Source organism: Manihot esculenta, chromosome 13 (genome assembly GCF_001659605.2).
Source record: "Manihot esculenta cultivar AM560-2 chromosome 13, M.esculenta_v8, whole genome shotgun sequence".
NCBI lineage: Eukaryota > Viridiplantae > Streptophyta > Magnoliopsida > Malpighiales > Euphorbiaceae > Manihot > Manihot esculenta.
In genome coordinates this window covers 3269941-3283587 of record NC_035173.2, presented here as the reverse complement: position 1 = coordinate 3283587, position 13647 = coordinate 3269941, and the positions used below count along the sequence as shown (strand labels likewise).

The 13647-nt window shown below is 33.2% G+C and overlaps 1 protein-coding gene across 1 annotated transcript; it reads right to left on the bottom strand.

Annotated features, from left to right (window-relative positions):
* Positions 1-4995: 4995 nt before the first annotated feature.
* On the bottom strand, positions 4996-8487 carry LOC110630176 (BTB/POZ domain-containing protein At1g67900). The gene is made up of 5 exons (XM_021777528.2): positions 8282-8487; positions 7577-7782; positions 7429-7498; positions 6079-7341; positions 4996-5777 (listed from the first exon to the last, which is right to left on the bottom strand). The coding sequence occupies exons 2-5, from the start codon at positions 7633-7635 to the stop codon at positions 5280-5282; spliced, it is 1890 nt and encodes a 629-aa protein (XP_021633220.1). The 5' UTR covers positions 7636-7782; positions 8282-8487; the 3' UTR covers positions 4996-5279.
* Positions 8488-13647: the final 5160 nt, after the last annotated feature.

The window sequence follows — 13647 nt, the reverse complement described above, 5'->3', positions numbered from 1 at the left end:
GTAGCATGAAATTTTTAATTCAAAATTTTATTTTTCAACAGGTTGAGCACAGTGCATCTAGTTGTAGCCAGGCCCCTGCTATTTCAATAATTTTAAGCTTAATTATAGCTAGCGATTCCTTTTAGAAACACAGCCGCAAAGCTCAAAAAAAAGTTGTGGGGAATGGTACCCATGTATTTAATGATAACCCAATCTTTGAGCTTATACAATTAGGTCCTTTTGAACAACCTTATACTATTACATCTTCCACTGCTGTAAATTCCTGGAAACCATTACCACCTTTTAAGCTCCTGCATTTACTATGATTAAGTCTCCTGCATTTACTATGATCAAGTCTCCTGCATTTCAATGTAAAACCAGCATTCATGCATGGAAAACAACCAGAGAGATCATCTTAATTCATCCGTAGAACTGGGGTTATTTGTATAATTTCATTCATCGCACGTGTGTAATTTTACCTTATTGTCCTTATATAAAATTTTTTAAAATTATTTTCTTTTCGATCCCGTAATTTTTATGGCATCAATTTAATTTACATTCCTTCCATCAAAATTCTTTATACATTTAGAATGCATAATTTTCTATCCATATTCTTATTATTTTCTCATAATTAAAATTATAGTATATAATTTTTGAGTCGAACGAATCACAATTTTAATCTATGAAAAATATATTCAAAATTAAATCTCATAATAACCTAAATCATATAAGAAAAACGACAAATTTGAATTTTAGAAGCTTAACTAAGTTTTTTTAGGAGATAATTAAGAGAAGTTAACGTTAAGGCAAAAATGTTAGGACCGAGTGCGTACAATGATGAGGTCCAATAGTGGAATAGTGCTCTAAGTTCATCATATCATTGGGCCAATAAGGCCATAGTATAAGTATATGAAAACATATTTTCTTGAGAGTAAAACATTTCGCTTATTGCACTCGCATATCTAATCTAAAAATAAGTACATTAGGATAAGTATGAGAAGTTTTATATTCAATTCCCTCAATACCCTATATCGTAGTAACTTTAGCAAAAAAAAAATATTTCACTTAAATACTATTATGATATATATACACTACTCGTCTAAAAGCGTTCGAAAGGGATTAGACTAGTCCGAACTCTCTAGCGCTCTAGTTTTTTATATTTGGTCCCTCAACTTCTTGGACGCTTATACAATACTTTACATGAGCGTGCTTTAACTACTTAGACTTAATGTGTGTTAGAGAAAATATGTTTTTAGCCAATTAAATGAGCCTGACCGTCTATTATCAATGAGCAGAGCAGACTAAAAAGTTTATATCAATAGAATGTTCGTACAATATTTTATATGCACGTGCTTTAGCCATCTAGACTTAAAATACGTTAAAAAAAGTATATTTTTAGCCGATTAAGAATTAAATGAACCAATTGTTCAATATTAATGAGTAAATTTAAAAAATACAATGGTATACTTTGAAGAGACATGTGTCAAATATACATTGTATGAATAGAAGTATAAATACCTTTGTCTTCATCGAGAATATAACTTTTATTTTGTCTTCTTGAACTTCATAACTCTCTCTACAATTCTACAGCATAGACTCTCCAAACATCTTAAATATTTAAGACGTAGAGCTATTACTCCAGCCATTGATTACATCCATTTAGCACTACCCTCCTTATTCATATTACTTAATAATTTCTTATCAGCCACATATTACTATCTTGTTAATCGATAGATTTACCAATTATCTATAAAATAAAAGAGTAAATTATCATCCATCAATTAAATTAATTCATGAAATTATATTACTTTCCATAATTATACTTAAGACAGAGTGAAAAACTTGTAGCAAATTGCGAGAACTATGAAGCCAAACACTAGGAATATGTCTGCTATGAAGAGTAAAGAGTGTTAAAGGTTGTAAAGAGTAAAGAAATTTAAATTATAATTTGATCATCTGAGATCCAGAAAATAGGGTTTAACAGGATTCTGTAAACTTAGCCAAAAGCTCCCCTTAGAGGAGAGTGTTTCCTCTCTTTTATCCTCTTTCTTTCCCCTCACGCGAGATGGTCATTCCGCTATAGGACCACCGACCCCTTGGTGCAAGTCCGTACGTACGGATAACTCCAGGACCCTCCCTGTGTCAGGCAAGCATTTAATTCCCTTCGGCGCGCAAGTGGACAGGGCTGTGAAATGACTGGACCCACAGTCTTTTCTTCTTGTGACCGAGTTTGAGAAAAAAGAACCGGAACATAGGAAAGGGCTGGCTTTAAGGCTGAAATGGGCTAGACCGGTTCAATTGAGTGACTTAAATAGGAGTCCGATCAGGAGGATGAACGGATTAGGCCTGACTTATTCGGAGGCTTAGGAGCCTCCTGATTGTGGGCTGCTGCTATCGGCCCGGCCTCATAATGGAATGAAGAAATTCAGCGGTCATCATAATTCATTAATGAAAATTTACTTGATATGATCATTTTCTTTATTTTAATTTTTTTTCATATTCATAAACTAAATACTATTTATTTAAAAAAAATAAAGGATTCGAATTAAATGATTTAGTTAATTTGGTGAACTTTGAAATCATTATAGTCATTATGAGTAGTCCTCTTGTTGGCCCATTGGCAAAGTCAGAAATAGAAAAGGTAAGAAATTGGGCCTGCAATTGATTAGCTGAATTCTTTTAACCTCCAACCATATTTGCCTTTCTTTACTTTTTCTTACCAAACAAACAAGATAATAACAAATTCTTTGAACTCAGAATTTGAATTTGAAATTTAGTAAAAAAGCTCAGTATCATCTAATTTGATCTCTTGCGCTGCATCCATCTCTTTCTTTCTCTATATATATCTTTCTTTACTGCACCATCTCCATTTTAGAGTTCCAGAGGCTTTAGGATTCTTCTAGGGGTCACAGGAAAAGCCTTTCCTTTTCTTTTTTTTTGCAGGATCAATAAATTAATGGAGAGTGGTCATATAATCAGCAAGACTAACAATACGAAGGTGGAGATTCCATCATCAGACCATGATAACATTTCTAGTGACGTGGTTGCTAAATGTCAAGTGACTATGCCTCAGCTTACAAAGAACAATTGCTTATGCTCTCCAACTACCCATGCTGGTTCTTTCAGGTGCAGGCTTCACCGTGGCCCGAACCTCCGACGAACAAAAGGCATCGACTCTGCATTGTCTCTCCGGGACTCGGCCTCTAAGGTTAATGCCACAGCTGATGATCCCGCAGCTACTCATTAATGCAAGTATATATGCATGAGGCCCAGTAATTCATCACATAATTGTATCATTTGCGTGTGCACTGTTGTTTGCTTAGTACATTACTGTTTCTCAACTGTTTGAGTTTAAAAAAGATTTGGTTTAAATGGTTGACAATAAAACTCGTTGGGTTTAAAGAATTTGATTTAAATTAACACTCAACTACTTTACTAAACAGTTCCAGTAGTAGGAGCATCAATCCCAAGCTTATTCAACACAGGAAAAATGAAGCTTTTTACCATTTGATTCTAATTAACTTAGCATTTAAAATAAAATTGAAGCTGTTTCAATCAAATGGGATTCTTGCCATTCAATCACAAAGCATTGAAATCTTCATCTGAGGCTCAGAATCAAAGCCTTGTAAATGCGGGTAGGAGCTTTTGGCTCAACCAAGACATTGGAATTGATTGACATGAAGATATTTGAGCTACCAACAAAACATACCCCACCATCACATTTCTTGGCCAGCTTATTTAATTTTATTTATTTATTTAGTCAGCTATTGGATTTGTACATCAACCTGATATAATGATGAACAGCTGCAAACTGCAAATGAATTGCATTTTCAAGATCAGCAGTTAATGGCAACAACCAGTTTTGGTCCCTTAGAACTTTGAACTTTCCCACTCGAAGTCCAACTTATTAAATGCTGTAGGAGGAGAAAAGAAGACGAGGGAAAGAACTTGGATGGTGAGAGGTGATGTAGTTGCCTTTTTATAAAAAAAAAAATTAGTGGAATGAATAAAGAAATAAAATTTAAGGTTAGTGATTACTTTTTAATTAATAGAATAAAATAGAAAAAAATATCATATTTTGTTATTTTATTTTGACAGAGAATATTTTTTAAATATAAATTATTTTATGTAAATAAAGTAATAAATTGGATTGTGAATCAAAAGAGACAGACAATCTTTCTTAAGCAAGATAAGCCAGCTTTAGAAGATTATACAATAAAGTAAAGAAGAGACAATAATTGTTAAGGAACACTTCAATGCAAAATGGGAAAGAAAAAGCAGAAAAGAAAGAAAGAAGAAAAGCAAAAGAATCACAAAGACACAATGTAGAGATGGAGAGCAAGAGACATGCAGCTGCTTGTGAACAGCATTTTCTTTGAGGAAACTTATGATGACTATAATGGCTGCAATCATGATCTCACCAAAATGATGTCCAACTCACAATGATGCAGCCCAATGCTCCATAACTTAGACCTATATTCAAAAATCTTTTAGTAGGTACTGAGATTATTTATATTTCAGCATGCATTGTTCATCTCCATTGATTATAAAGGTTCCCATCAGACAAATTTGTAGCTTGCAACTAATAATTTTGATGATTACAAATCAAATAAAATAATAATTAAACCACCTCAAAGCTGCATAGAATTTGAAGAAAGGAAATTACCCATTTTCAATAGCATTAGACCAGTCAATTCCTTTACTGGATGACAGAAAAAGGGAAGGATGATGTTTTTGTTTCGCAATGTTGAGTTCTAACAGTGTTTTGATCAAGAAAATCAGTTTGGTTTTCATTATTTTTAAATTTCAGTTTTCAATTATTCGATTTATTCATAGTAAGAATTCCTTGATTAGCAAGAGTTCAGAAGGCTATGGAATTCCATTAACAACTGAAATTTTGAGCTTAAAGAAAGGAGTAAGACAAAAAAACATTTCCAACATAACATCAATGCATTGTCAGATAAAAGACAAAGTGAAAACTAATTGCAGTGATGAACAAGTGAGGATCCAGGGAGATGCAAGAAGAGACAAAGGCAGATTTGTAGATAAATACAAGAATATTGACCCCACTATTACAGATCTACATTCAAGATTTCTGTTCTAGTTCTGAAATTGAGATCCACCAAGAGATTTTGCTCTCATGTCCTGAAAATCTTGATTCTTATTTTATTAGATTACATCAATAATGCATATTAAGATTCTTTCTTTTCATCTAGGATTACAGAGGACAAGAAAAAAACCAGCGTATAAGTTGCACTTGAAATTACCAACTGTTGCCTGGAAATAATCAAAATTCTCATTCAGTTCTTTTCACTGGCACTTCTATTGATGGACAGTAACTTACTGAACATCCCTTTTGGTCGTGTAGGAAGACCACGAATAGCCTTAAACTTGGAAGCTCTCCCAAGCCCATTTGATTGCAGATCATTTAAATCCAAATCATCATCTTCAGCTAATTTCATCCTTAAACTAGAAATCTTCGACTTGGGTGATTTAAGGCCTGAGACACTCCACTGATCCTCTGCAGGAAAGCTTGTAGTGGTGCTTAATGCTGCTGTTGGCCTTGATGGGTCAATATTATGTGAAGCTAGAAGTGCCTTGATGTTGCTAGGCAGCTCAGTGACTTTGTCTCCAGCCATGGCTGCTCTAGCTTGCTCAAAGAAGAGAACTTGCACTACCACCCTCAATGGGAGTAGCTCATTCTGTGCAGCATGCATGCAGGCTTCAACAGATAATTTCTTGCAGTCTAGTGTTCGACATAACCGTTTTCTTTCGGTTTTGTTTAGGTCTGAATGTGCCTGGAGTTCACATAAGAGACTCATGATAAATTTCAAACTTGTAACAGAAATACTAATTTACTAATTCACAACTATACCACACAGATTATAGCCATTCATACTAAATTTGTTAGGTCTGCCTAATCCTAATTGCATATAAAATTATGAATATGTCAAGATCCTGAGGTCAAAAGAGTTGGTTATCTAACTGATAATGGTGACCCACTTCCAAGAATGTGATAGTGAAATATGTCCTAACATCAACTATGGAGTGAATTATGGTAAATTTGTTGAGAACAAGAAAGGAAATTTTTCCTCTTACCTTGAGATAAATGTCAATAGCTCTGTAGAGATCATCATGATCAAGCCTTGCGAAATCCGGAATGGACTCAGCAAGTGCAATGAACTTTGAAAGAGGCAAATTTACATCTCTGGCAATCTCTTGAAGATAACCATCTACAACCTTTGCTACTTTCAATTTTGAGCTATGTGAAGCAGAAGAAGACCTCCTGCTCTCTTGAAACTCCAAATCAATATTCTCTGCTGAGCGAGACCTTCTCCTTTCGAATCCTAACTTAGATCTCGGAGGACTAGTCGGTGGACTTTGCCCTTGTAACATGAATTGCTCCAGTATTGTCATTACCAGGTCTACATCATACAAAGTTTCACTTGCATACGAGAAAGAGGGTATTAACAAATCATTTACTGTTGCTTCCTCTAACTGAAGTCCCACTCTTCTAGTCAATTCCATTTTTGAAGAAGCGGAAGCGTTAAGGATATTGGCTGCTTTCAACAGTTTCAGCAGGAAACTGCAAGATACAGCACCTTTATCTGCTGGGAGCAAACTTACTATTGATTCCAAAAGCAGCCTATGTTTTGAATTCATCTCATTCCCCGAGTCTGAATCCGAGTCTGATGCTTCTTCATTGTTATCATTCCTTGGTCTTGATATGTTAGGCAGCCATCTCGCTGCATAAATTTTCAATGCATTTCCGACGAGATTAGAGGCTATCTTTCCACCAGATTTAATGGCTACCATGGTTCTCCAGTATAGGTCTATGCCTAATTCCGCCATGTCTTCAGCCCACCACCCTTTGTTCGCCGGTTTATGCCTCTGACTCTCAGTTCCATTACAAGATACATCGTCCCTTACTCTTCTAGAGTGACTGTGTGACAAACTTATCTTTGAGGGATGAGTCAAGACCTTTGAGGCAATAGCTTCTATGCATCTGCTTGTAATTCCAAGATCTTCTGACCATAAAGGAAATGCTTTAGTGCTCTGTAGAGTAACAATCGAATCCTTCCACCCATTTAGTATGCAAGAATTAAAGAAAACTTCAAGCTTGTATATTAGGTTCCCCTTCTCTACATCCTCTGTCATCTGCAAATATTCAGCAGCACATCTCGCGGCGACAATGTTGTAAGCACTGAGAGTGATTGTAATACCATAACAGAACTTTGCACAGAGCTCAAATGCCTCAACCCCACCTGGAAAATCTGGTAGTTGGATTATTTGATGCTGTGAAGATTCTGGGGTTTCAGAGCATATTCTCTGTAGACGCAAGCACTTGGAAAGCAGAGGAAACTGTAAAAACAATGAACTTACAAGGAATCAGCACAAGACAAAACCTCAGATCATAATCAGAATAGGAAAAAAATCTTAAAATGTTACCTTGTGAAGCAAATATCTACTTCCTTTCACTTGAATTATGAGATCACTAGAGACTTCAGAGGAGACAGACCTGCATTAAGGGAATAAATTCCTGTCATCTTTTCCAGGAAATACATGTCTTCTAGCAAAACCACCGAAAACTTCTTACCTGACAGCTTCAGAAGTGTAGAAGGTGTCCGGCCGGGATCCAAGTTTCATAAACTTCATAGCTAATCCTTAAAATCTTTCTTCCTGATTTTATGTGTTCATCAGTTGTACTTTAACTTCACATTCAATGCAAGAAAAGCCACAGAAAATTCCTTCCCCAGCAAGCTAGCAAGCAAGAAATGTTCTCCACTCAAGACCACTGGTTTCCTGATTAAAAAAAAGAAGTCTTCAACTTAGCAAAAGAACAAACTATACCTCAATCCCATTTAAAGCTGTAATTTTCACTCATTTATAGTAAAAAGAAAAAGGGATAGAAAATTCATGGAGCACATAGAGATACCCAACAAAGAAAGTAATGCCAAAAGATTGAGTTGTAGGTGATATAAAAATAGAATTTAAGGAAACCCAGAAGATCAAACACTCCAAAGTGCATGTCCAATCATTCAAACTCTGTAGCCCATAGGATTTGGACATGCAAACAAAGAATCAAAAACCACAGCAAACCCATAAAGATCAGATACAGCTCACCCACCAAATTGTCTTCCAATCAAACACAAGACAGTGAAAGAAGAAAAAAGAAAAAGAAACCATACCTTCCCTAGAACAGAACACACACAACTACTTATCATATCCTAAAACCCTTTTCTTGAACTAAAAAAAGAGGTTATTACAAAAGAAAAATAAAGAATGGTCACAAAGTTACAACCTTAAATCCAAGATTCTTGATATGAATGGCAAAAACAGGAGCTTAACAAATGTAGGAATCTATGGTAGTGCTATTTTTCTTTCTTCTTTGTAAGCTGAAACTAAGAAATATGGCTCAAGGGTTGAGGCATATTTTCCATTTTCCTTGGCCAAAGCCAGCATGCGATGAGAAAGGCGACTCCCACGTGCTTATCCTGCGCCCACTTGTGTCCTTTCCTCTCATCATTGCCATAGCAAATCTTTTTATTTTTTATTTTTTACAGTACCTTCTTTGGATTATTTTATATCCCAACATCGTACGCCTCTCAAATTCCATTACAAACAAGAAAAAGAGAGTTGCAGTGAAACATCATATTTTTAAAAAAATTTACTAAAAAAAAAAACTCAAATCAGTTCGTTCCTCAATTTTTAAAAATACGTAAACCTTCTCAATTGTTTTGACTATAACATACAAGAGAGAGACTCTTTGGCTACCATTTACTGGCAGTTGGGAATCATATTTTTCTTTTATTAGTGGTGTTCAATGATGAAGCATATTTTCTATTACCATGCATGAGATTTCTCTTTTTTCTTTTCTTTTCTTTTCTCTCTCTCTTCTATTTTTAGGTTCATATTAATTAGATCCCAAGTTTTTTTTTTTTCTGAGATTATCTATCCCAGGTGTACTAGCAAAAGGGTGATGTTAGATGAGGTAAGATTTTCTTTTTTTCTGGTACTTAAGAAAAAAAAAGACTTCATAATTGAAATGCTAAAATATTGAGTTGTGCAGTTGAGAGTCACTTTCAGCATTTCTCACATTGGATTTATATTTAAAAGATAAATGGAAATTCTTACTTAAATCAGATTTATATAAATAAAATTTTATTATTGTATAATCACTTAATTAATCAATAGTTATCTAAGCTATGCAAACCCCACATTACTCATGAGCAAAGCTGGATTTCCGGCTAACCTAGCTATACATCACTTGAACTTATGAAATGAATGCTCTCTTTTTTTCCTAGCTTATAGATTTCCCTTTCCACTTCTATTTCTTAAATCTTGAACAAGAGAAGTGATTTTTTTTTCCTTTTTAATGGGTTTTTAAATTGAAATATTGGACATCAAGATTTGAAGTTTTGAACATTAGAAGCAAGTAAAATGGAGAAGATCAAGAAATCCCTCTTTTTCTCCCATGAGCACATTCTTGATTCAATTATAATTGGATTAATAGTCTAAGATAATCTAGAATCATTGTAATCTTGAATCATTATCCTTTTCAAAAAGCCTTGTCTGCTATGGTCCACCCACCAACATCTTTCAAGGAAAAAAAAATTGGCATTTTCATTTGTAGTTTTAATTATTCTAGTGCTTAATTGTGTTTTCAATATCTTGTTTTGCATAAAAAGCTCCCATACCATCCAAAGGCAATAGTTATTCAAAATAGCTTTTTTTTTTTATATAAATGATTTCGACTGAAGTCTGAATTTAAAATTTTATAGTTTTAAAATCGATTTCAGTATCAATGTGTTACATCCCACTAATACTTTATAATTTATAGTGCAATCGCTTAAAGAATGATAACAAACTACTAAATTACTCTGAAATTTAAACTCAAAATCTTTTAGTTTTAAAGATGATTTCAATATCAATGAGTGACAGTAACTCGTTAGTATCTTAGAGCACAATCGCTTAAAGAATGATGACAAACTACTAAACTCCTCCAAAACTTCTTGTATAGCTAGGTCCCTTCCCTGGCTTTTCTTTTTGGCAATCAAACAATATATAGGTTTTGGTTAAGTCATGGTCTTAAAGAGTTGTAAACGTCAACAAAGCAATAGTGTCCCAAAGATTGCTTACCAAAGTAATGTCAGCCCAAAATTAGGCATGTTCAGAAAGCTAGAACAAAGACCCAAATCTGTGTTGGCTCAATCAATGTCCACTAGAGACCAAGACCCAGAAGTTGTGTAGGCTAGATCACTGCCTGCTGATCAATGCCCATTAGCCATTTGCAGTCTCTTATTGGCAATCTTGATATTTGTCAAGTGAACGGTGGGAATTGGTTGAGTGGTGAAGGTGGGCAAAGTGCTAAGCCAAGTGGGCATAAAATTTGATGTCAACCAAACGTGGGAAAGAGGATGATCCACAATTGCTGTAATGGTCCTTCTCTGTGTTACCTAACGGGGTGGCCAGCCGACAATGGTCTCTTTTGTGGGTCCCTATCCCCTTCTCATGGGCCCCATTCGCGTATATCCTTTCTTCCTTTGGTGGGTCCTCTTTGGCTTCGCATATGGGTAGATAGATTGGGTGGTGGGTCTCTTTACTCTTTACAGTTTGCATACAGACACTACCCTTTGAGTCTTGACCTTTGGCCAAAAACACATTAATCATATTTTTCCACTTCATGTTAATAGCGATTTTGGATTTTTTGAGCAGAGATAAGGTCAATTAATCAATTTGTTCTTTAAATTTAGAGATTGGGAATGATCAAGAGAGCTGCTAGGTTGTTGCCAAGCACAATTATAGGATTTTATTAGTCTCTTTTGGGTTTTATTTTCTCTATATGATTTGTTTTCCAAAAGATTCAACTGAATTGGAAATTAATAGATCATATATATATATATATATAATATAAATCTTCAAAGAAAATAATTGAAGCTTATAATTAGAGACAGAATATCAATCCAAGTTATTGCATTAATAATACAAGAAATGTAGGCCCAAATCCCAATGATAATGCTATTAATCAGGGTTGATTTTGATTTCTGTTATATGGGCTAACATTATTTAAAATAAAAAATAATTAATATTTATTAAATTTAAATGATGATCACAGTTGAAATGAAATTCTAAAAAAACATCTAGATTTAAAATTTATCATAATCCTCTAAAACACATCGATCTAACGTCGCATATTTCACGCTCAAAATTAAAGTAGGCCGAACTGACCACACGGGTAGATTTATTAGAGAATAGTCTAACCTAATAACATGATAAAAAGTAGATGAGCAGATCCAGTCATCTTGCAGTTCTATCAAATGCACGCTGAATAAATTAAATGGTTGTCTGATAAAAAAGGATACGCTGGCACATCCGTATATATAAACTTGAGTGACAGTAACACTGTAATTATACAAACTTGAGTGACGATAATACTGTAATAAAATGTCGATTATGTGTCGATAGATAATAAGAAAAAAAAATAAAAAGAGAGACGTGATCTCCTCAGAATAAACTCACTCATATATTTTTTTTTTTAGATTTTACACGATATCTAAATCATTTCAAAAATTCATACATATATTTAAGACAATTTTAGGTTACCAAAAAAATCCTAGCATGAGTGGAGATTATGGGCAATTGGGCCATGGCTGGATTATAATCCCATCAATTTAAATCACTTATCACTTTCCTTGTCTCGTAAATCCTCTCTTTTGAGTGCATGAAATTTTGTACGTATTAATCTGAGGCTTAATCCTTTGCTTTGTTAGGTGTCTTATTTATCGTTGGCTTCTTCCTGTTTCTTAATAGATAATTTGTATCATTCCTATTTTAGAACCGTATTTAGTTTAAATTGAGAAAATTAATTAAATTAAATTAAATTAAAATTTTGAATGCATATATAAAAACAAAAGTTAGTTTGAGATTTGGCAAGGGCCATTCTTGTCATTTATTCAAAGTAATGTTGTGGGGTCTTTGTGTCTGCTTAATGATCTCTTAAAGTCTTCAGATGTAAAAGTGGGTTACCCCACCACCCTTACTTGTTGCTTTTTTCATATCCAACATTTTTATTAATTAATGTTGGAAATAAATCTCCACAATTTAATTAAACTGTTCCAAATAAATAAATAAATAATCATTGACACAACTTTTGAATGATTAATTCCTTCCATTACTCCATTTCAAGAGATTTGAATGTTAATTAATTAATTAATTTTTATATTCAAATTAATCGAATTAACTCAAATTATATATTTCAAATGACATAAGTAAATAAATGCAAATGATAAGAAAAGTTGAGCGAATACATTCGAATAAATATGAGAGATTTCAGGTTCGAATTCTCTGCTCCCTATTTAAAAAAAAATAAGTTGACCGAAAAACAGTGTATTGCTGGGTTAATTATAAACAAATACAATCTTTATGGTCTGATTATTGTCTAAAATTAGGTAGTTAAAAGACAAGTAATGGTTGATTTCCAAAGACAATTAGTCAAAAAATTAATCTTAAAAGCTTCAAAATTAATTTGTAGTAGTTGGTAATTAAATCATGACATTAAACAAAACCCTAAAACTTCTTTACCAAAATTGTCAAAGATTCGCGTGCATAGGCACTATGAGTGTCACTCCACAAACTATGTTTCAGCTTTAGCTTATTATTATTGACTCAGTAAAAAAATTAAATAAAGCGAAAAAGAAAGAAAATTGATGTGGGGATGTTTTAGTGCATGATTAAAAAATTATTATATTGTAAAATTATTATATATAATAATTAATTTATATCATGCATGCATGTGTTCTTCTGCTCCTACTAATTAAATCTTATTATTCAATTTCTTAACCAATGACTTAATTTATCAAGGACCATCTTACATTTCAATTATTTAATTTCATTTAAAAAAATTACCCTACCTATGAAAATTGAAAGAAGCCAAAACTAAAGTCTAGTTTGGACAAAAGGACAATGTATTACTACTTATTCCAAGCAATTTAGTCAAAAGGTAATAACTTTTCTTGGATTATAATTGTCCTTATTAATTTTGAGATCTGGAATTTAATCTTTTACTTTCATCTATTTTTTTTTTAAAAAAATAGTGAAATTTAGTATTGACCCATATAAACAATAGACAAAAGGCAAATAGTAGTGGGTGAAGATAAGCATAAACTCTACCTTGATAATGATGATGAGGTCATTGGAATTGAGTCTACCCTTTGTTTGCTTTTCTAGATTTTTAAGTTTTTCAATCATTACATTACTCATAACTCACAATATTCTTCAATTCTTCTTCTTTAGTTTTGACAAAAGAAAAAAAATATATTAATGGAAAGTTAATCTCTTGCTAAGACATCAATTTTGTAACTTTGCTTCCCACTTTCTTATGAAGTTTCATGTGTCTTAGAATCTAAATTTCAAGAATTGTATGGGGTGATATTCAAAATTTTCAAATCCCAATGGACTCCTATTGATACAATGAAGTTTTTTATTATTTAAAGAATTAGATAGTGAATTTTTTATTATAATTTATTTATTTTATATAATTATATGATTAAGTGTGATCGTAATCAGCATACCTCAAAATTATTCCCACACTAAAAAAGAGAAATAATCATGGTGATCCCATCATTCTTGAGATGATCAAAGGAGGAAAAAGTGGTTGTCAATTTTTTT

What these genes read in the sequence shown, in the direction of transcription:
- LOC110630176 (XM_021777528.2), bottom strand. Translation starts at nt 7,635, where the DNA reads ATGAAGTTTATGAAACTTGGATCCCGGCCGGACACCTTCTACACTTCT. An exon ending in TACACTTCTGAAGCTGTCAG is followed by an intron (nt 7,499 to 7,576) that starts GTAAGAAGTTTT and finishes CCCTTAATGCAG; the next exon opens with GTCTGTCTCCTCTGAAGTCT. An exon ending in CTATTGACATTTATCTCAAG is followed by an intron (nt 5,778 to 6,078) that starts GTAAGAGGAAAA and finishes TGTGAACTCCAG; the next exon opens with GCACATTCAGACCTAAACAA.